Source organism: Mesoplodon bidens (assembly GCF_964165515.1).
Source record: "Mesoplodon bidens genome assembly, chromosome: 7".
NCBI lineage: Eukaryota > Metazoa > Chordata > Mammalia > Artiodactyla > Ziphiidae > Mesoplodon > Mesoplodon bidens.
The window spans coordinates 103,690,251-103,716,982 of record NC_138164.1 but is presented as its reverse complement, the minus strand read 5'-3'; the positions used below and the strand labels follow the sequence as shown (position 1 = coordinate 103,716,982).

The 26,732-nt window shown below is 39.4% G+C and overlaps 1 protein-coding gene and 1 pseudogene across 3 annotated transcripts in view; one reads left to right on the top strand and one right to left on the bottom strand.

Annotated features, from left to right (window-relative positions):
* The window catches only part of NUP160 (nucleoporin 160), a 52,162-nt gene that overhangs the window by 1,726 nt on the left and 23,704 nt on the right, over positions 1 to 26,732 (top strand). Inside the window, exons 3-22 of one of the 2 annotated variants that reach the window (XM_081238647.1) lie at positions 2,201 to 2,411; positions 3,035 to 3,257; positions 4,593 to 4,671; positions 5,538 to 5,652; positions 6,399 to 6,557; positions 11,695 to 11,772; positions 12,057 to 12,154; positions 14,504 to 14,588; positions 16,171 to 16,239; positions 18,273 to 18,356; positions 18,616 to 18,786; positions 19,538 to 19,637; positions 19,914 to 20,079; positions 20,763 to 20,890; positions 20,980 to 21,140; positions 22,881 to 23,014; positions 23,676 to 23,746; positions 24,431 to 24,590; positions 25,590 to 25,659; positions 26,244 to 26,342. In XM_081238647.1, coding sequence (XP_081094773.1) covers positions 2,201 to 2,411; positions 3,035 to 3,257; positions 4,593 to 4,671; positions 5,538 to 5,652; positions 6,399 to 6,557; positions 11,695 to 11,772; positions 12,057 to 12,154; positions 14,504 to 14,588; positions 16,171 to 16,239; positions 18,273 to 18,356; positions 18,616 to 18,786; positions 19,538 to 19,637; positions 19,914 to 20,079; positions 20,763 to 20,890; positions 20,980 to 21,140; positions 22,881 to 23,014; positions 23,676 to 23,746; positions 24,431 to 24,590; positions 25,590 to 25,659; positions 26,244 to 26,342 — 2,461 coding nt within the window. The remainder of the gene's footprint in view (positions 1 to 2,200; positions 2,412 to 3,034; positions 3,258 to 4,592; positions 4,672 to 5,537; positions 5,653 to 6,398; positions 6,558 to 11,694; positions 11,773 to 12,056; positions 12,155 to 14,503; positions 14,589 to 16,170; positions 16,240 to 18,272; positions 18,357 to 18,615; positions 18,787 to 19,537; positions 19,638 to 19,913; positions 20,080 to 20,762; positions 20,891 to 20,979; positions 21,141 to 22,880; positions 23,015 to 23,675; positions 23,747 to 24,430; positions 24,591 to 25,589; positions 25,660 to 26,243; positions 26,343 to 26,732) is intronic. The other variant, XM_081238648.1, reaches the window with a different exon arrangement.
* LOC308619639 (large ribosomal subunit protein eL30-like) lies at positions 12,175 to 13,018 on the bottom strand (annotated as a pseudogene). Its single transcript has one exon. The product of its transcript is annotated as a large ribosomal subunit protein eL30-like (transcript).

Genomic DNA, 26,732 nt, shown 5'->3' with positions numbered 1-26,732 from the left:
GTGACTAACCAAATATTGGGTGGAGGGGTTGCCATCTAATGAGATACAGAAGATGGGTTTTGGAGAGATGTAAATAATTCTTTTAGAGGTACTGTTGAAGTATCTGTGTAGTAGCTCTTTGGCAATGTCAAGTAGGCATTGAAATTTATAGGCTCAGAAGGAAGACCTGTGTTAAAGATGCATATCTCATTTATATAAGAAATATTTATGAGGGAGTTCCCTGGCGGTCCAGTGACTAGGACTCGGCACTTTCACTGCTGTGGGCCCAGGTTCAATCCCTGGTTGGGGAACTAAGATCCCACAAGCTGCTCAGCGTGGCCAAAAAAAAAAAAAGAAATATTTTTGAGTGCCTGATATGTTCCAGTCAACGTTTAGGGACTGAGAACCTAGCAGGGAGCAAAGCAGGCAGTCCCTGCTCTTGTGGAGGGAGCAGATCAACAACAATAACCAAAGATACCAAGTAAATATAATTCATCAGGTAATAATTGGAAGAGAACAGGGAAGAGGGAAGGGGAATTCTTCTTCTTAATATTGCACACAAGGTAGTCCGGCAAGACCCAGTGATAAGTTGACACTTGAGCAGAGGAAGTCAGGATATCTGAGGGATGAGATTTCAGGTAGAGCCTTCGAAGAAAAAGGAACAAAAAGTGCAAAAACCCTGAGTCAGGAGCTTGTGTGTTGTTTTCAAAGAATGGCAAAGGGCTAGGAGTCTGCAGCTGAGTGAGCAAAGGATAGAGGAATAAGGTAGCCAAGAGCCAGATTAAGGCTTTGTCGGTTATTTTAAGGGTTTGACTTTTACTCTGAGTGAGATCAGACGTTTTTAAGTGAAGAAATGGCATGGTCTAAGTTGTGTTTCTAAAGGTGGCTTGGCTGCTGTGCTGAGAACAGAGTGTAATAGGAAAGGGTGGGAGCAGGGAGACCAGTTAGAGGTTGGTGCCACAATCCAGACAAAAAATGGTGGTGGCTTAGACTGGGGTTGGTGTTGTTAGAGGCAGTGAGCAATGTTCTGATTGTGGATATGGGTTTTTTTGGGGGGTGGGGTGCCGTGTGGGGTCTTCGTTGCTGTGCGCAGGCTTTCTCTATTTGTAGCAAGCAGGGGCTACTCTTCGTTGCAGCCTGTGGGCTTCTCGTTGCGGTGGTTTCTCTTGTTGCAGAGCACGGGCTCTAGGCGTGCGGGCTTAGTTGCTCCGCGGCATGTGGGATCTTCCCAGACCAGGGCTTGAACCCATGTCCCCTGCGTTGGCAGGCAGATTCTTAACCACTGTGCCACCAGGGAGGTCCCTGTGGATATGTTTTAAAAGTGATTTTATTAGAATTTACTATTAGATCAGATGTAGGGTATGTAGAAAGAGGAGATTCAAGGGTGACCCCCAGATTTTTGGCTTGAACAACTAGAAGTTATAGAGATGTCATTAATGAGTTGGAAAAGTGCAGGTGAAGCAGGTGTTTTTGTTTCTTTGTCTTTCAGGTTTGCTGTGTCCTGGAATTCTGTTTTGGACAGGTTTAGTTTGAGATCCCTGTTAGATATACAAGTAGAAGTGTTGGGGCAGTAGTCAGGAGGTCAGTGGAGAGTTTGGGCTGAATAAGATACAGATTTAGGAATTGTAGGCATTCAATGGCATTCAAAGCTGTTATATCAAAGGAGATCATCTGGAGAATGGATTCAGGTAGTGTGGTAGATGAGGTGATGGCAAGTTAGGGCATTCCCAGAATAGTGCTTTCTATGGTTGCAAAGCTACCACATAGCAGAGTTGTGCCTCAAGAAGACTCTTCCCTGCATCCTAGTAGGAGGAAGCTATAGAAGGGGAATTACCCACATTTATAAGGTCACTGTAGTTTGACTCTGTAGTAACATATGTAGAGGCCACATTACACTATAAGTAATGAGGGTGTGTGGTGTGAATTTTCATTATAGTGGAGTTTAATTGCTTTGAATATTGTTTTCAAAAAATAGACTATGAAGTTTGGAAATGCCTCCATTGAACAGAATCATATAATAAGATATGAATTTTATATAGTGCTGTGTTTTGTAGACTATATAATGTGGTGGTTTGGAATGTCAAAATTGGTCTGAGTTTGTTTATCCAAAATTTTCAAGTTGGGAGAGTTCACCTGGAGATTATTGCCATACATTTCAATGCAACAATCAGAAAGAAAAGCATAAACTTTTTTTTTAACAAATGTCTCTTCACTTTAATAGGAAGACCTCTGAAGATACATTGGAGCTGGTGGAAGAGTCACTGGACATAAATCTGTTAAATAATGCAGTTCGCCTCAAATTCCAAAATTGCATCCTCTTACCCGGAGGGGTTCATGTCTCTGAGACTCAGAATCATGTGATAATCTTGATATTAACCAATCAAACAGTGCACAGGTTACTTTTACCACACCCTTCCCGGATGTATAGGAGTGTAAGTTGGTTAAGTATAATATCCTTTAATTCCCAAGTTACTCTGACTGTCACAAATTTAGTAATAGAGCAATGTCCTTTGGAATTGAAGAATATTTGGATTCTTTGCTGGCCCTAACCAAGCATACTATCATAGTTACTATTTAAAATGATCACACACATTTTAAGCTGCAAAAATAGTTTCATTAAAAAGAATAACTTTGGGGACTTCCCTGGCAGTCCGGTGGTTAAGATTCCATGCTTCCACTTCAGGGGGCTCGGGTTCCATCCCTGGTCTGGAAACTAAGATCCTGCATGCCATGTGGTGCGGCCAAAAAAAAAAAAAAGAATAGCTTTCTGGGAATTCCCTGGTGGTCCAGTGGTTAGGGCTCCACACTTTCATTGCCGAGGGTGCAGGTTCGATCCCTGGTTGGGGAACTAAGATCCCACAAGCCCTGCAGCCCAGCCAAAAATAAAAATTAAAAAAAATAATAAAGTGGAGAGCCATGATTTAAAAAAAGAAAAAATAGCTTTCTTTTTAAGCTCAACAATTTTTTACTTTAAAAACTGATAGCGATTGGGAGGGACTGAGCAAAATCCGGTTTATTTTGGTTTAACAGATTTTTCTTTTTAATTACTCCACAGGAGTTGGCAATTGAAAGTCAGATGCAGTCAATATTCACTGACATTGGAAAAGTTGACTTCAGGGATCCTTGCAACTATCAGTTAATTCCAACAGTACCTGGACTCTCCCCTAATTCTACCACCTCGGCAGCCTGGCTTAGCAATGACGGGGAGGCTCTGTTTGCTCTACCATCTGCCTCTGGGGGAATCTTTGTTCTTAAACTACCTCCTCATGACGTACCTGGTAAGAACAGGAACTGAGCATGGATTTAATTTTAAACAAAAGAATACTGGCATTAAAACAGATGTTAGAAGTCCAAGGCCATCATCCAATGCAGGAATTGCTTCTACACTACCCTAAAATGGTCATTCATTATTGCTTGCATTATGATTCCCTAATGCTTTACTGTTTTTTTCCCAAGAGGGCGGGATTTTATATAGTGAACGAGGAACTGTCCAGCTTACTGGAGTATGGGAAAACAGATACCTGTAAGGTGACCTATTCTAAGGCCCTTAGTAGACATGAGTTGACTGGTTTTCTACCTTCACTTTGTGGTATTGTAACTAAAATAAGTTACCTGAAACAAGGAAGCTCAGTGCTGATACCCTGCTCCAAGTCACCACTCCTCTTACCTGGATTATTGCATTTGCTTCCTAAATAGCTCCCCAGATCCGTCCTTACCCCTCTGCAGAAACTTCTCAGGCAGACTGATACATTTTAAAACCCAGGGTGAGTCATGTCATTCCACTGCTCAAAGCCCTCGGATCGGGGCTGTTCTTCATCTCACTCTGAATAAACCCAGAGTCCTTACTGTGACACCCCACTACCTCTCTAATCTCATCGTCTCACTCTTTCCCCCCTCCTCTGAACCGGCCACATGCCTTCTTGCAATTCCTTGAACATACCAGGTACACCTACCTCAGGGCTTTGGTGGGGCTAGTCTCCCCAGCTACCAGTGTGGCTCATTCCCTCAACTCCTTTAGGTTCTTACTCAGTGTCACCTCAGTGAGTGACCTGACGACCTTTTTAAAATTGTAGCACAATTTTAACAATAACACAATTGTACACACGCACCCCATCCCCGTTCACTATACCCTTTCTATGTTTTATTTTTCTCCACTCTTTACATTCTACTTAATTTGTTAACTATCTCTGCTTCTCCCTTCCTGCCAATGGAATGTAAGTTCCATGAGGACAGGAGTGTTTTAATTTGTTTTATTTACTGCTGTATCTGTAGCACCTAGAACTGTGCCTAGCACATGAAAGGTACTCGGTGTTTCTTTTGGAAAGAATGAAGTGCTGCTTCTGAGCAGCAATATGGGTTACTGTTTGTAAATGGCAAAAAATTTCCCCTAGGAATATAAAAATGCTGTTGTTATTGTTCCCATAATGATTCAAAATATTTTAGGTATGGTATATGTGGAAAGGTACAGCCTAAGACTTCCTTAGTATAGAAGTGTGGAAGCTGTCACCTGTTACAAATTCCTTGTTCATGGTTGCATCCTTCTTGCCTTTGGGCTTCACTAAGTATGATCAAGAGGAGCCTTGGATATCATTGGTCTGTTTTCAATCTTGTAGGGATGGTGTCAGTTGTGGAGCTGAAACAGAGTTCAGTAATGCAACGATTGCTTATAGGCTGGATGCCAACAGTTATCAGGTGAGTGGCCTCTGGTCGGTAAATCATGGGGCCCAAGAACTTAGTCTTTTGCCCTGGTCAACACCTGTTAGTGCTTCCAGTCTGACTCCAAGGCAAATAAACATTATACTGGAAAGGAGAAGGGTCTACACAACGTTACATTCCATCTGAGAGGAGCTGCACTCCAGAGCCCACTTCATTTGGGACTTGACACTTTGACAACAGAAACTGGCTTACTATACTTCTCACAATATCCAGTTCAGTGCTCTGCCCTGACTTACCAAATCCAATTTTGTGTAATATTAGAAGTAGAAAGTTTGATGGTTAGAACAGTATTCCACTGATATCTAGAGCTTTTTAAAATTTATCAGAATAATGGATATAAATCAAATAGAAAATGTAGTTATCTTTTTTTTTTAATTAATTTGTTTATTTTTGGCTGCGTTGGGTCTTCGTCGCCACACACGGGCTTTCTCTAGCTGCGGCGAGCAGGGGCTACTCTTCATTGCAGTGCACGGGCTTCTCACTGCAGTGGCTTCTCTTGTTGCAGAGCACAGCTCTAGGCACGTGGGCTTCAGTAGCTGTGGCACGCAGGCTCTAGAGAGCAGTCTCAGTAGTTGTGGTGCACAGGCTTAGTTGCTTCGCGGCATGTGGGATCTTCCCAGACCAGGGCTCGAACCCATGTCCCCTGCATTGGCAGGCGGATTCTTAACCACTGTACCACCAGGGAAGCCCAGAAAATGTAGTCATCTTATACCAGCCTATAAACTCTTTTTCTTGTGTTAAGAGTGTGCATTTATAATTTTATTTTATCTCTTAAATTGCAAATTCTAATGATCAGGTAATTTGCAACAATAAAACTCTAACACTTGGCCTTATGTTTTCAGAGGTGATCAGGGGCCTTCAGATCGTCCCCTGAGTCTTGCTGTTCATTGTGTCAAGCACGATGCCTTCATCTTTGCTCTATGTCAAGATCATAAACTACGAATGTGGTCTTATAAGGTAAATGCTACATTTATAGTTACTGCAAGTTAAAATAGGATTGCAAATTATAAGGGAATTGAAATAAATCTCGCTTCTCATAATATGATCAGATCTCTTAGTTTGGAAATTATGGGGCATTTCCAGATTCAGACAGTTTCATTTAGCTTTATTTTTCATACATTTCTCCCCTAACTTTTTGTATTTTTATTTTGAAAACTATGAGTCCTACAGAAACATTGAAGTGGTACAGAGTATACTCTTCACTTTGGAACAAATGTATTTTTATTTTTGTTTTTATTTTTTATTTATTTATTTTTTTTGCGGTACACGGGCCTCTCACTGTTGTGGCCTCTCCCGTCGCGGAGCACAGGTACCGGACACGCAGGCTCAGCGGCCATGGCTCACGGGCCCAGCCGCTCTGCGGCATGTGGGATCTTCCCGGACCAGGGCACAAACCCGTGTCCCCTGCATCGGCAGGCGGACTCTCAACCACTGCGCCACCAGGGAAGCCCAACAAATGTATTTTTAAAATGCAAGTTGGTAAAATAGTTTTCAACATTCGCAAACAAAACAGCTGATGATTTTATCTATCAGACTAAAGAGATATTTTCATCTCAGCCCTTTAAAAAAAACCCTTAGGGCCCTTCAGATAAATTAGATACAGTGCTAGATATAATGAATGTGCATTCTTTAAAAAGGGAAGGAGTTTGTTTTTCTATCCTGAATATTCTTTAATACTACTTACTAAATGTTTTCTTGGGCAGGACCAAATGTGCCTGATGGTAGTTGACATGCTAGAGTATGTCCCTGTGAATAAAGATCTTCGGCTCACTGCTGGGACTGGACACAAATTACGATTTGCCTATTCCCTTACCCTTGGACTCTACCTAGGGATATACATGCATGCACCAAAGCGAGGACAGGTATGAAACGAATAAGACACGTATCAAGTTATTCTGTATATGCTGATATGGGGAAGTAGCTATAGAGTCATGGAGTCTATTTAAGCTCTTCACACCAACCTAGATGTATCTTGCGTTGTTTCCGCGGAGATGGTAGGTTTTGTGCTAATATGAATGAAAAGATCTTGAAGGAAAAGTCAGGATGAAAGGGAGTAGAGAGTTTAAAGGGATATGGAAGGAAAAGTTAACCAAAACTAAGCAAGAAAGAGCCAATTTGAAAGTCTGTGTGAAAAAATGGAGTTGTGAAAGGGATGTAGGTGTTATTAAGAGGTACAAGGGAAGTTAATTTTTAGAAATAATTTTGCTCATCATGTAAACACTAGCTGTTGTATGTCAGTGAGGTATTTACGATACAATACAAAGGTATAATATAAACAGCCACGGGAATTCCCTGGCATTCCAGTGGTTAGGCCTCTGAGTGTCCAATGCCAGGGGCCTGGGTTCAAAGGGGAGCTAAGATCCCGCAAGCTGCATGGCCAAATAAATAAATAAACAGCCGCTTGTTGGGTATTGTGTGTTTGGCGTGTTGCCAGGCCCTTTACGTACATTAATAGCAAACGCTTGGACTGTGCTTATTACTCACACACTACACATATCATCCATTTAATCCTAATAACATTCCAGTGAGGTAGGCTTTGTCCTCCTCACCCTGCCGGAGCCCTGATTCCCCATGCTGGGTGCTGCTCTGCTTGGTGCCCTCCTCACTCCTGTTGGGCTCTGATATCCCACTCCAGGTTGCCCTTCCACATGGATGCCCTCCTCACCCTACTTGGGCCCTGACACTCTGTACTAGTCCACCCCCACCATGCAGTGGACACCCTTCTCACCTACTTGGGCTCTAGTCCCCAGTGCAGGCTGCCACTCTCTGTGGACACTCCTCACCCTGCTTGAGTTTTCACCCTGCCCCAGACCTTCCATATATGTGGACACCCTCTCACCCTGCTTATGCGCCTCACCCTAAGCCAGGCTATTCCCAAATATGAAGACTCTTCTACATTCTTGGGTTCTTGATTCATTCTGCTATCCCCTCCTCGGGCTCATAATTTGTTAGAATGGCCCACATAACTCAGGGAAACACTCACTTACATTTACTAGTTTATTGGGTGATAAATGATGAAGAGGTATGTAGGGCAAGGTCCAGAAGGGTCTCATGGTGTTGAGGTGCACCACCCTCCCAACACATGGATGTGTTCACCAACCTGGAAGCTCTCCAAATCCCATACCTTAAGAATTTTTAAGGAGGCTTCATCACATAGGCATGATGGGTTACTAATTCAATTTCTAGCCTTTCTTCACTTTCCAGAGGATGGGAGTTAGGGCTGAAAGTTTCAAGCTTTTAATTAGACTTGGTCTTTCTGGTGACTAGCCCCATCCTGAAGCTATCCAGGAGTCACCTCATTAGAACAAAAAGTGTTCCCATAAGCCAGGATATTCAAAGGAATTTAGGAGCTCTGTGTCGGGAACCAGGGTCAAAGATCAAATATTAGAACAAAAGATGCTCCTAGCACCTCTGTCACTCAGGAGATTGCAGGAGTTTTAGGAGCTCAGTGTCAGGAGCCAGAACCAGAGACCAATATATATATTTATTATTACTTCACCGATTCTGATAGAGGCTTGTTGACTCTGTAGATCATATTGGAAAGAATTGCCATCTTGGCAATATTAAGGCTTTTGGTTCATGAACATGGGATGCTTTTCCATTTATTTAGATTGTATTTAACTTTTTTAGCAATGTTTTATAATTTTCATAGTGTAAGTTTTGCAGGGTTTCTTTATTCAGTTTATTTGTGTATATTTTATTCCTTTTGATACTATTGTAAATGAAATTATCTTCTTAATTTCATTTCAGATTGCTCATTGCAGGTTTATAGAAATACAATTCATTTTTTTATATCAAACTTGTATCCTGTAACCCTACTGAACTCTTATTAGTTTTAGTAGTGTTATAGTGGAATTCTTGGGACTTTCTATTTACAGGACAATATCATCTGCAAATAAGATAGTTTTACTGCTTCCTTTCTGATCTGGGTGCCTTTTTTTTTTTTTTCCCCCTTAAATTGCCTTGGATAGATCCTCCAGTACAATGTTGAATAGAAGTGACAAGAGTTGTCTTATTCCTGATTTAAGAGAGGAAGTTTTTAGTCTTTCACCATTGAGTGTGATGTTATCTGAATTTCTCATAATGCCCTTTATCGTGTTGAGGAAGTTACTTTTTTATTCCTAGCTTGTTGAGTGTGTAATTAATGAAAGAGTATTCACTTTGGTACCACTGCCTTGATTCACATTGACACCAATAATTTTACCTACCATTGCTTTTGCATTATCAGTGCAAATATTAACACAGTGAAAAGGGCAAATGATGTAGTATTATTATGAAAAGTGTTTTGACCTCACTAATCCCCCGAAACAGTCTTAGGGACCTCTAGGAATCTATGGACCATATTTTGAGAACCACTGCTCTAAACACTAGACTGAGATTGAATATGCTATTCTAGGAGTGGTATCAAACTGAGCTGAGCTATTACCTCCTTTGGTTTGAGCATTATGGTTCTATTAATGAAGCCTAAAATCAGATACACTTTTAGCAGCCATGTAACACTGTTGTGCCTATTCAGAGTATAATGAAGTTGAGGTCTTTTTTTTTCCTTCTTTTTTTGAACAAAAACTGCTCTTCAGCATGTTTTTTTCTCCCTAGTCTGCACATTTGAAGGTTTTATTTTTAATCTCTGTAATATTTTACACCCATCCCAATTTTTTAAAAAATAAATTTATTTATTTATTTATTTATTTTTGGCTGTGTTCAGTCTTCGTTGCTGTGCGCAGGCTTCCTCTAGTTGTGGTGAGCGGGGCTACTCTTCGTTGTGGTACGTGGGCTTCTCATTGTGGTGACTTCTCTTGTTGTGGAGCACGGGCTCTAGGTTCGCGGGCTTCAGTAGTTGTGGCTTGCGGGCTCTAGAGCGCAGGCTCAGTAGCTGTGGCGCACGGGCTTAGTTGCTCCATGGTATGTGAGATCTTCCGGGACCAGGGCTTGAACCCATGTCCCTTGCATCAGCAGGCGGATTCTTAACCACTGTGCCACCAGGCAAGCCCTACACCCATTCCTGTTAATTTCATTTGTTTCTTCTTGGTTTTCTTTTCATTCCTTGGGTTCTAATTATGTTAATAAGTGCATTAATTTAATCATTTCCAGCATCATGTCCTCGGTGTTATAAATATGCCGTCTGTATTTCCATCTAGGACACTAATAAAAATCTCAAACAGAAGTCCTGTAGACCTATGGTGTGGTCTGTGAAATGGTCCTGGGCCACAAATTATTTGTTACTGGATTGCAGTAAGATAGATAAATATAGAAAGTGAGAGAATGCATTAGAAGCTTTTATAGTGACATTGCCACAGACATTCAAGGTTTCTGTATTTCATAAAAGTATCAGTCTGGAACAGATTAGAAATTAAAGAAAAAAAAAAACATTGTTCCTTTCCACAGATAGTTTGAGAAGCACTGCACTAGACCAGCATTTTTCCAACTTTTTGGCTAGAATCTACAATATTTTGCATTGCTACATACTTTATACCTATGTGGTGATGGGCATATAACAGAAAATAGTTTTCATGAAACATGTTTACCTTTACCATGAGTGATGAACTGATAAACTCTGATACTTTGTTTCTTTTTCTTTTTTCTTTAATTTTTTTTAATGCTGGTTGAGACCTCCTAAATTTGATTCATGTCCCACTAATGGGTTGAGATATGCAGCTTGTAAATACAGCTCTAGGCTAGAATGAATATGAGCATTACATATATTTCTCATATTTCATACATTCCTATTTTTCTCTCAAAAAGACTCTCACTGTATATTTTTCTTTTAGTACTTCCTTGTGAACAGTTGCTTGTGTTATAAGGATAGAATCTTCATCACTCTTATCAGTTTATAATACACATTCTTTATCAAAAAATTATTTAAAATATTGTCCATTAAATATTATTTTTGAGTTTGACATTTTTTTGTTTTGGCAACAGAGTTAAATACTAAACATGAATTATTTTATAGGGTTTTATTTTTAGTGAAGATTGACTAGAGTTGATTTGTATTGTGTGTATGTTTTAAATTATTTTTGGTACTTTGGTAAAAATATAAACTTAAAAATAGGTTTCTCACCATAGTGAGATACCACCTCATACCCAAAAGGATAGCTACTATGGGGGGAAAAAACAGAAATACCAAGTGTTGGAGAGGATGTGGAGACATTGGAACCCTTGTGCATTACTGGTGGGAATATAAAATGCTGCAGCCACTATGGGAAACAACATGGCAGTTCCCAAAAAAATTAGTCATAGAATTTCCATAGGGTCGAGCAATTCCACTTCTGGGTATATACCCAAAAGAATTAAAGTAGGGTATTTAAGAGATATTTGTACACCCATGTTCATAGCAACAATATTCCCAATAGCCAAAAAAGTGGAAGCAACCTAAGTCTTCACTGATGAAAGAATGGATAAATAAGATGTGGTATATACATAAAATGGAATATTATTCAACTTTAAAAAGGAAGGAAATTCTGGGACTTCCCTGGTGGTCCAGTGGTTAAGACACTGCACTTCCAATGCAGGAGGCGCAGGTTCAATCCCTGGTCGGGGAACTAAGATCCTACATCCCACATGCCATGCGGCCGAAAAAAGAAAGGAAGGAAGGAAATTCTGACACGTGCTGCAACATGGATGAGCCTTGAGGATGTTATGCTAAGTAAAAATACAGTCCCCAAACAGACAAATACTGTTAAGATTCCATTATGTAGCAGTCAAGGTCATAGTAGAATGCTGGTTGCCAGGGGCTGTGGGGAGGGGGAATGGGGAGTTATTTAATGAGTACAGGGTTTCTGTTCTGAAAAAATGAAAAAAAGTTTTGGAGTTCAGTTGCACAACAATGTGAATATACTTAATACTAATCTGTACACTTAAAAATAGTTAAGATGGTAAATTCTACATGTATTTTACCATACTTTTTAAAAAAAATTAGCTGCTGAATGCTAGTAAGTCTTGCATAGAAAAATAGCATGTTGGTTATTTCAAGTACTGAATTATCAACTTGTGTTTTAACAGTTCTGCATTTTCCAGTTGGTGAGCACTGAGAATAACCGCTATAGCCTAGATCACATGTCCTCACTATTCACTTCTCAGGTAGGTTGAGTCATCCTTTGCATATCATAGAAGTACAGGAAAGAAACATTGGCTAACTTAACTATGTTGTAATGGGATTGAAATCTTAAAATGGAATATTTAATGAAACTTCATGCAAAAAAATTTCATTTGGATTTTACCAAGTTCACATGGTACTGTCTTTTGTTTTCATGCTTTTACCTCTCCTACTAATACAAGTTTAAGTCACCATAACTTAGTACCTTTTCTTTCTTGTTTTAACAAGAGTTTTTGTTTATTTGTTTCCCCCCTACATTTCCTTCTAGGAGACACTGATTGACTTTGCCTTAACCTCTACGGATATCTGGGCCTTGTGGCATGATGCTGAGAACCAAACAGTTGTGAAATATATCAACTTTGAACAGTACGGGTCCCTCGCCTCTGTCATCCTACCTTACCCCAAGCAAATTCATACTTAGAAAAGAAGGGAGAGCTTTTTATGTAGAACAAAAGTCAAATGTTTGCATTTAAAGGATTCAGACCTGGGTTTGCCTATTTTCTGACATACTTTCTTTTTCATTTTTTGTTATTTCTTACCTTATGATTTTAGGACAAAATAAGGATCCTTAGAGTTGGAATGAGGTGAAGAAAATACCATCTTTTGGGGGAGAGATAGCATATAACCAGAATACTTTTTCTTTTTTTTTTTTAAACAAGCTGTGGCTGGTTTTATTAAAGAAAAGTTGTGCATGATTTACTTTTCACCAGTCTGTTCTGGCATGCTTCTGATGATATCAGAATCAGCTGGATCAGTGATAGCCAGTGTGCATACTCTGTAGTATTTTCCACACGCTGTGCCCAGTTCAGTATTATTGCCCCTGTAGTGATGGATACATGGCATAATACTCTATTTCAGATTTCCCCGAGGCTGGGCAGTTGTTGGCAGGGATGCCCAGTTTCACTTTGCCTCGTCTGATCATTTAAGTCTTCTTGTACCCGAGCACATACTTTCCACTTTTCATAACAACTTGGAGCCTAGAGTTGGTCGACTCCAGTGACTTTTTTGTCTTCCTTGCGGGCACCATCTTCCTGCCTGAGGTGCAGGACACCCCCAACCGAGAGCAGCTGCCAAGATGCCCAGGGAGCGAGAAAGGCCCCAAATGCTTCTAATCTGTGCATTTTCTTTATTTCTGTGCAAAGTCTATTTCTGATACCCACAACTTCCAAAAGGCACTGCAGCCCCTTTGGGATCTCAGTTTCCTTATGAGATGAGAAGTAGATTGGACAAATACAGTGCCTCTCAAACTTTTTTTTAAAGCAGGAATCCCTTTTCTTTTTTCAAAAGATAATGAACTCCAGGGCTTCCCTGGTGGTGCAGTGGTTGAGAGTCTGCCTGCTGATGCAGGGGACACGGGTTCATGCCCCAGTCTGGGAAGATCCCACATGCCACGGAGCGGCTGGGCCCGTGAGCCATGGCCGCTGAGCCTGCACGTCCGGAGCCTGTGCTCCGCAACGGGAGAGGCCACAACAGTGAGAGGCCCTCATACTGCAAAAAAAAAAGAAAAATGAACTCCAATATATAACAAAACCAGTATTTTATGAATATAAAATTATAACACAGTTAACATGATAACTCTAATATTAGATATATTTGGAATATCTGATATTTTTAATGTACATAATATTCATTTTAACATTTTTAATAGTTACAAAATACATTTAAAAACAAATTTTGAATCAAACACTTGTGTAGTCCCTGAAACACCTGTGGAGGATTCCCTGGAACATAGTTTGACATCCCTGGAACTGCAGTTGACCCTCAAACAACATGGATTTGAACTGGGGGGGGGGGGGGCCGCTTATTACACGGATTGTTTTCAGTAGTAAATACTGCAGTACTGTTTGATCTGCAGTTGCTTGAATAAGTTATACATGGATTTTGACTGCACAGAGGGTCGACATCTGTAACCCCCCATGTTGTTCAAGAGTCAGCTGTAAACTAATTGAGCTCAAGCAGGTCTCTCATGACCCTTGCCCCCAGATTGACCCTGAACCACACCTCAGAAGATAGAGAGTACTCCTTATAGATGGCATTCAAGCAAAGAATCTGCGGTCAGGTGAGAGTTTGAATCCTGGCTGTACAACTTACTAGCTTTGAGATACCCTAAACCTCACTTTTGACATCTTAAAAATGAGGGTAGTGTATCCTTCAAAGAGTTATTGTAAGTTATACATGAATAGTATCTAGAATTGCACCTAGTATAATGTGCAGCATATGGTAAATGCAGAATGAAAGTTAGCTATTATTTGTAGATTTGTGTTTAGAGTTTTAATTTCAGGAAGCTGCCTATTAGAACAAGTAAGAGCACTTCTATAGTCCAGACTCTGCTATGAATATGTTTCTTTTTTTTTTTTTTTTGCGGTACGTGGGCCTCTCACCACTGTGGCCTCTCCCGCTGTGGAGCACAGGCTCCGGACGCGCAGGCTCATCGGCCATGGCTCACGGGCCCAGCCGCTCCGCAGCCTGTGGGATCCTCCCGGACCGGGGCACAAACCCGTGTCCCCTGCATCGGCAGGCGGACTCTCAACCACTGAGCCACCAGGGAAGCCCTGAATATGTTTCTTTTTTTGGAAACTTTTTTAATAGAATTGATCAAGCAGTAGTAGCAGAGGTTCAGTGATGGGACCCTCCCTGCCCAAATACTGCCAACAACATAAGCTTCATTTTTATTCATCATCTTTATGTAGACTGATGGACTTTTTCTCTCTGTAGTAATGTTGCAGGTCAGTGGAATCCAGTTTTTATGCAGCCTCTGCCAGAGGAAGAAATCATTATCAGAGATGATCAAGACCCCAGAGTAAGCAATGCTAAAATCTTATGTAAGGAGATGATTTACCCTGATCATTAGTTTGAGAAGAACCAGTTGTATTAGCAGAACTCTTTCAGCTGCAGATGAAAGAAACCCACCTCAAACTGACTTAAGCTGAATGTATTGGCTTTTGCTGCTGGGAAGTTCACAGTTACCTGGTTTCAGCCATGGCTGAAACAATGCCTTCAGGGCTTGATCTCTCCTTTGTCTCAATTCTGCTTTCCTCCTTGTTGGGTTTATTGTCCGGCAGGCTTTCTGAGCCAAGCTTGCCTTCTGTGAACTTAGCAACCCCAGGGGAAAGACCACTTCTGTTCCAGGCCCTGGAGTTGACACTGGCCTGGCTTAAGTCATGTGCTAATTCCTGGCATAGTCACTCTGATCAGAAGGAATAGAACATTCTGGCTTGGCATGAGAAACATGTCCGGCATGGGCCTTGCTATTGTGGAGGGTGAAGTCAGTTGGGTATGGGTATGGGAGGAATGGTTCTTCAGAGAAAGGTAAGGGATTTGTTAGTAAAAGAAGGGGAAATGGATTCTAGGCAGGCACAGACAGTAGGTGTCCACTATACTAGCCATGTGAATATATGCATAAAAACTAGACATAAGAGGTATAAGCTATGACGAACATAACTTTAAAAGGTAATGCAATATCAAAACAGGTCAATTTCCCTGTTTTTCAAGGACATCCTCAAGATAAATGGAAGAAAAACTTTCAGTTGATGCATTAGTATTAAAATGAGACAAAGGTCATGGGCTCTGGGTCTGAAACAATGACTCTTTGTAGGATTGTAAAACCCATTTTGAATATCTGAAATTGAATATTGCAAAATTTTTAATCCCAAGAGTTTATTGGCACTTAACTTTTGTCTAAAAGCCAAAATCACATGCTAATTATTAAAATTCTTGTTTTTCTCCATTTTGGTCATTTTATAAATATCTCCTAGAACCTCAGTAGAAGGAAGGAAACGTGAATGAAGGTCAGCCAGGTTTGCTGCTTATTGCCAAATTTGGTTTATAAAATTTGGTCAAAATGAGACCATAGGCAGTATGAGACTTTCCATTTTGTTCTCTCTACTTCCTTTCCCCACTTGTGAGAGCTTATTGCAGGTTTTTTTGTTTGTTTTTTACATATAATACCTATTATTATCAATTCCTTTTCTTTTATATGTAAACCATAAAATGAGTTCTTTTGTGGATGGTGTAGAAACCACCTTAGTTTAATTATTCTCTTACCAGTGTTTGTCACTAATAAACTAGATACAACTCTTGCATTTAAGATTGGTATTTGACAAGCTGTGTTTTCCAGTGGAACCCACTGACGTGCACCATGAGGAACACAGCATTCTCAGTGTAGTACATCTAGTTGACTCAAAGACACTGCAGGCTTCACAGTGTGAAAATATATGACTACTCTGCCACTTGTTACTGCTCAAATGCTGAAGGGCACAATTTCCACATTCATGTAATAGGAATGCAGCCTTTGGTTTTAATGTGTTGAATTGTTCATTCAGATTTTTCCAAATTTTATCTTTTTTAGAATGATACTAATTCTTGTTTCAATGTTCTAACAGGAGATGTATTTGCAGAGTCTTTTTACACCAGGGCGATTCATTAACGCAGCTTTATGTAAAGCTTTACAGGTCAGTGAGAAAATACTTAGTGTTCATTTAAGACTCTCTTATTTTATTACTAATATTATATAATTAATGATTACTATTAATTTTTGTTGTTTTGCATATACTAATACCAAACATAGTTTTGCAACTGTATATACATGTGTTTATAAATGCTATTGTAATTTTTTTAAATGTTCTTTCCATAAAAATAGCAAGAGTCCAGGTGGGGAGATAGGATTAAGGGCACTTTCCCAATGACTAGTGAAGCATGCCAGTAGTAAAAAGAGAAACTTGTACCTACACTATTGTAAAAAGATATACCATACTACACTGCATATAATCTCTATACTTGAAAGAAGTTTTCTTGGGTAGGTTTGATGGTACTGTTTTTACCCTTTTGTTAGTACAGTGAAGGTCTGACTTGGTTCAGGTTCAAGAAAATAATCTAAGCTTCAAAGTTACATGGTTTAAGAGATGCTTAACTTTTTCCAAAAGAATTCTTTACTGTAAAGTCACTTAGGCTTTCTTAAATTGCTACTTAGCTTCATGAATTTAAAATAGAATAATCACTTATAGAATTGAAAAGTTTCTTAGAATCTCCTGATCTGACCTCCACACAAAGCAGAAATACCTTCTGAGGCTTCTCTGACAGACAGCTATTCAGCTTCTAGTTGTGTCTGCCTCCAGTGACAAGTCTCTCACCAGCTCTTTTGTGACTTACTGTTCAAAACTGTGCCACTTAAAAGTTCAACCCTGGGAATTTCCTGGCAGTCCTGTGGTTAGGACTTGGCGCTTTCACTGCCCGGACCCAAGTTCAATCCCTGGTTAGGGAACTAAGATCCCACAAGCCGTGCGGTACGGCCAAAAAAAAAAAAAAAAAAAAAAAGTTCATCCCAGTATTGGTTCAAATTTAACCCCCCATCATTTAGGTGGCATCTTTCTTTGGGAACTTCATAGAACATGTCTCTTCTATAAAGCAACCCTTCAAATATTTTAAGAATCCTTCCATGTTATCTTTCTGCAGGGTAAAAATATACCCAGTTCCTTAACTTTCTCTCAGGTGATTATGGTTTCCAGATCCTTGACTTTTCTTCTAGGTACATTCTTAAATATCTGGGTATTCTATGTTTTCTGTTTTCTCTCTAATAAAACTCCAGGATGACATGGTCACTTTCTTCTAAGGTATTATTTCTTTCATCTCATCAGCCCTTCTTATTAACAGTAATCACATGTATGATTTCTCATGGTATCTCTTGCACACGGAGATATTGAATAATCAGTAAGGCATTCACAAGCTTTGCCTTAGGAGAATTATTCCCATTAGAGTGACCTACCCCACCACTACTCTAGCTCACCTTTGTGCCAGTCAGGATGTATATGTTGGGCATCATCTTATATCTTCCTCCAGATAAGCAATAGCCATTATGTTTCCTTTTGCTTTTTGTAATGATCCAGATGTACCCAATTATAATTCTTACAGATTCATGAGCTTCTATAGTTTATCCTGGACTATAGAAACTATTTCAAAGTTGCTATGATTTCACAATTAGAAGTTATCTGCATACGACTTCCCTGGTGGCGCAGTGGGTAAGAATCCGCCTGCCAATGCAGGGGACACGGGTTCAAGCCCTGGTCCGGGAAGATCCCACATGCTGCGGAGCAGCTAAGCCCGTGTGCCACAACTACTGAGCCTGCACTCTAGAGCCCGCAAGCCACACTACTGAAGCCCATGTGCCTAGAGCCCGTGCTCCACAACAGGAGAAGCTACCACAATGAGAAGCCCGAGCACCCCAAAAAAGAGTAGCCCCACTCACCATAACCAGAGAAAGCCCACGGGCAACAACAAGGACCCAACGCAGCCAATCAATCAATCAATCAGTCAATTTATAAAAAGAAATTATTTGCGCAATGTTAAGAGTAAATGTGTGTTTCAGGCATGTCCAGTCTCTATTGTATAGTATATTACCTCAGTATCTTCTGACCTGGAGTATTTTTCATTCAGTTTTTAGTATTATGTGATACTCTAAAGTGTCTCTTTGTGTCTGTTTTATTTTTAGATTTTCTGTCGAGGAACTGACAGGAATTTAGATCTCTCCTGGAATGAACTAAAGAAAGAAGTTACTTTAGCTGTTGAAAGTGAGGTGAGGTTTGGGTAAAGAAAGAATGATAATTTCTTTCATCTCCCTATGGAGTAGATTGGTACTGAGAAATTGTTCAAATTGTTCATTGGACCTTGTTAGTAAGAAATATAAATGTCTAAACCTTTTAATTAGTCTATGGCATGTAATGCATAAGGGATATTCATTTGCCTATAGCTTAGTAAAATGATATTAAACAATTATGTTTTGGGGGGAGAAAGATCCCAAATGGTATCAAGAGGGTTTTTTTTGTTGTTGCCAGCTCCAAGGAAGTGTAACAGAGTATGAATTTTCCCAGGAAGAGTTCCGAAATTTACAACAGGAATTTTGGTGCAAGTTCTATGCCTGTTGTCTTCAGTATCAAGAAGGCCTTTCTCATCCTCTTGCCCTACATTTGAATCCACACACAAACATGGTGTGCCTGCTGAAAAAAGTAAGAGAGCAGAAACATAACAGAAGAACTCCTTTAGACTGTTCAGTGGGTCTTTCAGAATGTAGTGTCTATTGTATATTGTAGTTCGCTTTTAGGATTTTGGTGGGTTTTTTGTTGGGTGGGGGTCCTAAAATTATAGTTCATTTTTGTTTAAATATTCTTCTGCATTATTTATACTTTTTTGCGTCTTGTTTTGTATTGAAGTGATTTCTAATTTGAAAGTTACAAGAGTCATGCAGAGAACTTCTGTATACTCTTCAACCAGATTCCATTGCTTCTTTTCTTTCTATAGATATGTTTTTTTCTTCCTGAGCCACTTGAGAGTTAGTTGTAAACATCATTCCCCTTAATCCTTACACATTTTAGCATGTATCTTAAGCACAAGGGTATTCTTATATTACCACAGCACAATTTAAAGATCAGGCAGTTTGATATTGATATAATATAATACAGTTTATATTCAGATTTTACCAGTTGTGCTTACAATTTTTATTCTTGATCTGGGATCCAATCCAAGATCTTGCATTTATTTAGTTGTCAGGTTTCTTTAGCTTAATCTCCAGCTGTTGTCAGCCCTTCTTTGTCTTTCATGACACTGACATTTTTTTGAAGACTACACCTGTTGCTTGGTAGAGTGTCCCTTAATTTGGATTTGTCTGGGGTTAGCTCATGATAAGATTCAGGTCTCAAATATTTTTTATCTTTAAACATTCACTGAAAACAAATGTAACTGGAAGATTTGTATTTCCAGGGGTACCTGTCTTTCCTTGTGCCTTCCTCCTTAGTGGACCATTTATATCTCCTCCCTGATGAGAATCTTTTGACAGAGGATGAGACAGCCATATCTGATGGTAATAGTAATTGTTATGTCCATATTTAAGCCCTTTCTGCCATGAACCCTATGATTTCTTTCAAATGAATGCAGAAAACATTGATTTCTACTGTGGTTTTTCCTGGCCACTTTACCACATTGTAGATATTTTAGGGGAAACTGAAGAGGCCTAAACATCTTTAAGACCTCAGATAGATACCTGGCATTTAATTATTAATATTTTAATTTAATATAATATTAGCTAGCAGCTCTTCATTGGCTTGAGACATGAATGTCAACTTTCTCTTGCTTATAGATGTGGATGTTGCTCGGGATGTCATATGTCTCATAAAATGCCTTCGGCTGATTGGAGAGTCAGTAACTATGGATATGTCAGTAATGATGGAAATGAGTTGTTACAACCTACAGTCTCCAGAAAAGGCTGCAGAACAGATTCTGGAAGATTTGATCACTATTGATGTGTAAGGAGAATTTAGGGTAAAGTCCATTTCCTAATGGAAATTTAGCAATTCTTAGTGCCAAAATCAGGGTTTTTTTTTGTTTGTTTCTTGCGGTACGCGGGCCTCTCACTGTTGTGGCCTCTCCCGTTGTGGAGCACAGGCTCCAGATGTGCAGGCTTAGTGACCATGGCTCATGGGCCCAGCCGCTCCGCGGCACGTGGGATCTTCCCGGACCGGGTCACGAACCCGTGTCCCCTGCATTGGCAGGCGGACTCTCAACCACTGCGCCACCAAGGAAGCCCCCAAAATCGGGTTTTTAATGTACACTCAAGTGTGTACAAAGTAGAGGCTTAAAGTTAATTGCCGTGATTCTCAGTAGGTATTTCAGCTTTTAAACAGAAAATCTAATACATGAATTCAGGTTTGGAAACAGACTCATGAATTATGGTCTGGCTATTAACTGAGCTATAAATTCTAAAATGTAAAAGTATTTTTCTCACATTCATTTTGTCTGTCATTTCCAAAAATAAATGAGGGAAAAATTTCTACATGGAGTAAAAGTATCTTGTACACGAGAGTGATTATCTCTACTCCTTTGTTATATGGCTGATTTTCATGTTTCATAGAGCATTTAGCTTATACGGCATATAGAGTCTACCTCATATATTCTCGGTAGTCATAGGAGTTTTCTAATTTCCTTATAGAGACAATGTGATGGAGGATATTTGTAGTAAACTGCAAGAGATTAGGAACCCAGCCCATGCCATTGGATTTCTTATACGGGAAATGGATTATGAAACAGAAGTGGAAATGGAAAAGGGATTCAATCCAGGTGAATGACAAAACAACAAATGTTCCTCTCTGATTTAGAGAAAACAGTGATACATTTAACTGTTTGTTTTTTTTTTTTTTAAATTACAGCTCAGCCTTTGAATATTCGAATGAATCTTTCCCAGCTCTATGGTAGTAGCACAGCAGGGCGTATTGTGTGCAGAAGTGTGTGTAAAATTGCCAGTACTCGCTTCCTCATCTGCCGAGACCTCTTGATCTTACAGCAGCTACTAATGAGGCTAGGAGATGCAGTAAGTACTACTTGAGGGAAAGCTTGTAACATCTGAAACCTCTTCTTGACCTACCGGCACATAGCAGAATGTCAGCTCTGAGAGCCACCAGACTCTTGTTGCCATACAACTGCCCTCTTCTCCCCCCCTACTGAATGTTTTATGTTCAAAAATTACCTTTCTGCCCACCATCAGAAGTCCCATTTATCTCACTCATCTGAACCTGACAAGGAAGCAGTCTGACTAAACTAATTCATGTTAATGTATAAATAGCTGAAAGGCCTTTGGGGCTCCCAGGGATATTTTTACTTTTTAAATCAGAATTTATTAAATCAAATACGTTGCTAATGGCAGAATTTCAGGTAAAAATAAGGAAAAAACATTTAGGAAGATGATTGGTTTAGGACACCAAGGAGAAACAGGAACCTTTCCTGAGAGTCTGTCACTTAGGGCAGCCCTTACTAACTGAGTTCTTTTTAATCTTTGTAGATTCTTCCATTTCTTCAGGTTTTGGGGGGTATTTTTGTTTGTTTTTTTGTTTGTTTGCCGCATGGCTTGCAGTTCCCCAACCAGGGATTGAACCCAGATGCTGACAGTGAAAGCCTGAGTTCTAACCACTGGACCACCAGGGAATTCATCTGTAATCTTCTACCCAGTGATAACCACTATTACATTTTTTTTCTTTAATATTCATTTATTTATTTATTTTGCTGCACCGGGTCTTAGTTGAGGCATGCGAGATCTTTTCGTTGCGGCATGCGGACTCTTAGTTGCAGCATGCCTGCGGGATCTAGTTCCCCAACCAGGGATCAAAGCTGGGCCCCCTGCATTGGAAGCGTGGAGTCTTACCCACTGGACCAGGGAAGTCCCACTATTTACATTTTGTTATACACCCATTTTTTTTCTCTGCAAATAGTTTTTAAATTTTATTAGGAAATTAGTATATGCTATATATTATTTTTCAGAATCTGGTGGTTTTTATTCTTCCACTTTACAAATCTCACCAGCATGTTCACATGTTACGAAGTATTTTTATACAACATTATTTTTAATAGTTACCTACTATAATTTTAATTTATTCAACCAATCCTGTGGCCATCCAGGTTGTTGCCAGTTGTCCCCTTATAGATAGAACTTTCTGCATCCCTTTGACTATATCTCCAGGATGAATTCTAAGAACTAGAATTGATTGGTCATAAGTTAACGCACATCTTTTTTTTCTTTTCGGCCACGCCGCGTGGCATACGGATCTTAGCTCCCCGACCAGGGAATGATGAACCTGTGCACCCCACAGTGGAAGCGTGGAGTCTTAACCACTGGACCACCAGAGAAGTCCCAAAGTTATGCACATTTTTAAAGCTTTTGGTATTCTTGTAAAATTTTCCTCTAATGGTCATACCTATTTTTACCTAAGACCAGAAGCTTAAGAAAGGACTTAGATTTCCCTGTTACTCTTCTTGAGTCCTGAACCTACAGATTTAATGAAAATTAAGCTGTTTGTTGTTGTTTTCTTTTACACCATCAGCTCCCATGACATGGTGAGCTATTTTTTATTATTTTGTACTGTTAAATGGGTAGATATTTTTGCTGCCTGCTACCCCAAAATGTAATAAATAGGTGTGTTGCTTTTATGTATGTGTGTGTGTTGCTTTTATTTATGCCCTTTGTAACTGTGTTATTTTATTCTACCTCCACCTGAACCTAAGAGTTATCATTACTAATTGCTATTTACTGTCTCACCCACCCACCCACCATGTATAGGTGATTTGGGGAGCTAGTCAGCTCTTTCAAGCTCAGCAAGACCTACTACATCGAACAGCTCCCCTACTCTTATCTTATTACCTCATTAAGTGGGGAAGTCAGTGCTTGGCAACTGATGTTCCAGTTGATACACTGTGAGTTTCATTGTTCTGATTATTTTAAAAATAAATTGTGAGCTTAATTATTTTTCCCATTGTCTGAAAGAAAAAAATTTTTAATATTATGTTATAGCACTGATATGCCTTTAAAATTCAGAGCTTTCAGGTACTCCATTTTATAAAGGTTAAAGGCAACTTCTAAGAATGAAAATAATAAATATATATTTATTATTATATATGTGTATGTATAATGCAAAGACAAATCCTGTTGAAGGCAAAATATTAAGATGAGGTCATGGGGAAGGTTAGACCACACATAAAAATGTGCTAGTTATTAAGGGTAGGCTGAGATTCTTTATAGCCAAAAGAAGAAAGAAAATTCAATATGTACCTACAAGACTCACATTTCACTTAGATAAGCCATTTTATTTTTTCTGGCAAGGGAAAGATTTTCATGGCATGGAGGTCTTAAGAAATTTGTGCTCTGGCTTCTCATTGACGGATCACTGAATGATACGATGGGCAACAATCTAAACCATGGCTCATTTTCCAGATTTTCTTGTGCTTTCAATGGAGCTTTCATGTGTAATTTGTTAATAAAATTGACAGTGTTCTTGATAGGCTAACTTGTTGAGGTAATGTTTAGCATAGGAGAATTTATTGAGCTGTTGTTTTTTTGTTTTCCTTTTCCTCACAGGGAGTCTAATCTTCAACATTTATCAGTACTGGAACTAACTGACTCTGTTGCTTTAATGGCAAATAAGTTCGGTAAGGACTGGACTGTGTATGCATTTGATTTCAAGTTTGGCATTTATTGCGTATTCATTAAAGTGGTCTTTTGCCACCTTTGCTTTGGAAAGGTCGATTAGGCTGTGCTTTCACTTTGAGAGGGTACAAGCAAGCTGTGTCCTGAGACCTCTGGTTGTGACAAGAGGTTTGTGCAGATGTAACCCTAGATGAGACATAAATGAAGGGTATTGCGTGTGTTTATATGCACTGCTGCTTTTCCATTGTATATTGACACTCCAGTGATTAATTCAACAAAATCTTTTTTTTAATTTGCGAAGTTCATATAGCTTTTGTAATCTTGTCTTCATCAACAAATATTCAAAAGGAGCCCTCTCTCACGCTTGAGAACCATTCTGGAGAATTTATTTTCTATTGTTTTGGTATAAAACTTAGAATCTTAGGACTGTACTTACTGGAAGCACTTTCTAGAGAAAAGGAATGACTACAATGTTAAATGGGTTTTTTATTGAATTTATATAGTACTTCATAGTTTACAGATTGCTTTTATTTATATTGGCATTGATTACACCAGTGATGCATTTTATATTTTGAAATAAAAAATGTTCTTTGTTACAGGCATGAAATGAATTGGTAGACTGTCTTAACTGAAAATTGATACCTACTATCACAAGTTGGTGACTGTTAAAACTTTTTGTTTTTAAGTATCTAGCCCTCAGACAATTGTGGAGTTATTCTTCCAAGAAGTTGCAAGAAAACACATTATATCTCATTTGTTCTCTCAACCAAAGGCACCTCTCAGCCAGACTGAGTTGAACTGGCCTGAGATGATTACTGCAATTACCAGTTATTTATTGCAGCTTCTGTATCCTTTCATTTAAAAGCCAGTTGAATGGTTTCTCTTATCCAAATAGTCTAAGATTCAGTAATATTCTGCCTGTGTAATGAAGATTTTTAATGAGGTTGGGTACTTATCCCCAACAAGAGATGATATTTATTTTCAGATATCCCAATTTTTATTGTCTTTTAATTTGTTTTTTTGCTCATGAGTTGAGCCAGATTTTATTGGTGCACACACATTTGATACCTAGATCTCTTTTTTTATAATTTATTTATTATTTTTTAATTTTTGGCTGCGTTGGGTCTTTGTTGCTGAATGCAGGCTTTTTCTCATTGTGCTCTCTTTTAAAACATACATTCATAAAATATTTATTGAATATTTATTTATTGAATGGCTCTGTATGCCAGGCGCTGTGTTAGGTACTGGGTATCCACTGGCATAGTATGCTTGTGCAATATACTAGCTTGAATTAGAAATGACAACCCAGTGATGAAATACATGCTTTAGTCCATTATTAAAGTTACATAATTACATAGAAAGGACGTGTGCTACGCCACCTTCCCTTTACCTTTTTTTTTTTAATTATTAATTTTTAAAAAAATTTTATTTCTGGTTGCGGTGGGTCTTCGTTGCTGTGCGCGGGCTTTCTGTAGTTGCAGTGAGCGGGGGCTACTCTTCGTTGCGGTGCACAGGCTTCTCACTGCGGTGGCTTCTCTTGTTGTGGAGCATGGGCTCTAGGCGTGCAGGCTTCAGTAGTTGTGGCTCGCGGGCTCTAGAACGCAGGCTCGGTAGTTGTGGCGCAGGGGCTTAGTTGCTCCGTGATATGTGGGATCTTCCCAGAACAGGGCTCGAACCCGTGTCCCCTGCATTGGCAGGCAGATTCTTAACCACTGCACCACCAGGGAAGCCCCTCTTTACCTTCTTTTTAAAAATTAAGCCATTTCATGGAGTTTGATGCCTAACATGGATTGATATATTTAAGTTTTGCCAAAACAGTAAATAATCTCCTTAACCAATGACTAGATGGCCTAGCAATCCTGGTTGCCTCTTTCTAGAATGTTTGATGGGGAATTGTCAGTATGTACAATTGCAGGTGAGTACTGTTGAACATTTCAGGGCAATCATTCTTGTAAAGAATGGGGTTTCTGGGACTTTTTTCTTTGTAAATGTTTCCTGCATTTTAATTGGGCTAATAGTAAGAACCACAATAATGTACACTCATTTACACTGAAACATACCCCAGAGAGATTTCCTTTACTTCCCTCTTGGCAGTATCATTCCTAACAATTTTTTATAGAGTATTTTTTTGTTAGTTCTCTTTATTGGGTTCTCTTTATAGTAAGAAAACATACCATTGTCTCCATATAAATCCTTCACTGGAATCTAGTCAGTTGAACCAGTAAATACCAAAAATTGGAAAATTGCTAGAATGGAAAGTGCATGTTTGTTTACATGTGTTAGTGTTATTGCAGTCCTGTTTGCTTTCTTAAAGTGTCTAATAACCTAGTATAAGAATGGATTAACAGGATTCAGTTTTAATCTCCAGATGATTTCTGGAAATACAACTTTTGTGTTGATTGACCACTATCTTCTCTCCCTCTGTGAAGAACTTGGAAATGAGTATCTCCTTAAGGAATATTTATTCTCTAATCAGAAAGCATCTTTTATGCCTTTAAGGATTATATTCAGCTGCTACATCCTTGGTGTCAAGTCAATGTTGGTTCCTGTCGATTTATGCTGGGACGGTGTTACCTGGTTACAGGAGAGGGACAGAAGGTAAACTGCATTTGAAAGATGAGCAACTGTTAAACCGTTACACTGTTTTTATTATATCTTTTTTTTTTCTTTTTTGGCTGCGTTGGGTCTTCGTTGCTGTGCGTGGGCTTTCTCTAGTTGTGGTGAGCGGGGGCTACTCTTTGTTGTGGTGCACGGGCTTCTCATTGCAGTGGCTTCTCCTGTTGCAGAGCAAGGGCTCTAAGCGCATAGGCTCAGTAGTTGTGGCTCGCAGGCTCTAGAGCACAGGCTCAGTAGTTGTGGCGCACGGGCTTAGTTGCTCTGCAGCATGTGAGATCTTCCCGGACCAGGGCTTGAACCCATGTCACCTGCATTGGCAGGTGGATTCTTAACCCTTGCACCACCTGGGAAGTTGTATATCTTTTTTTTATT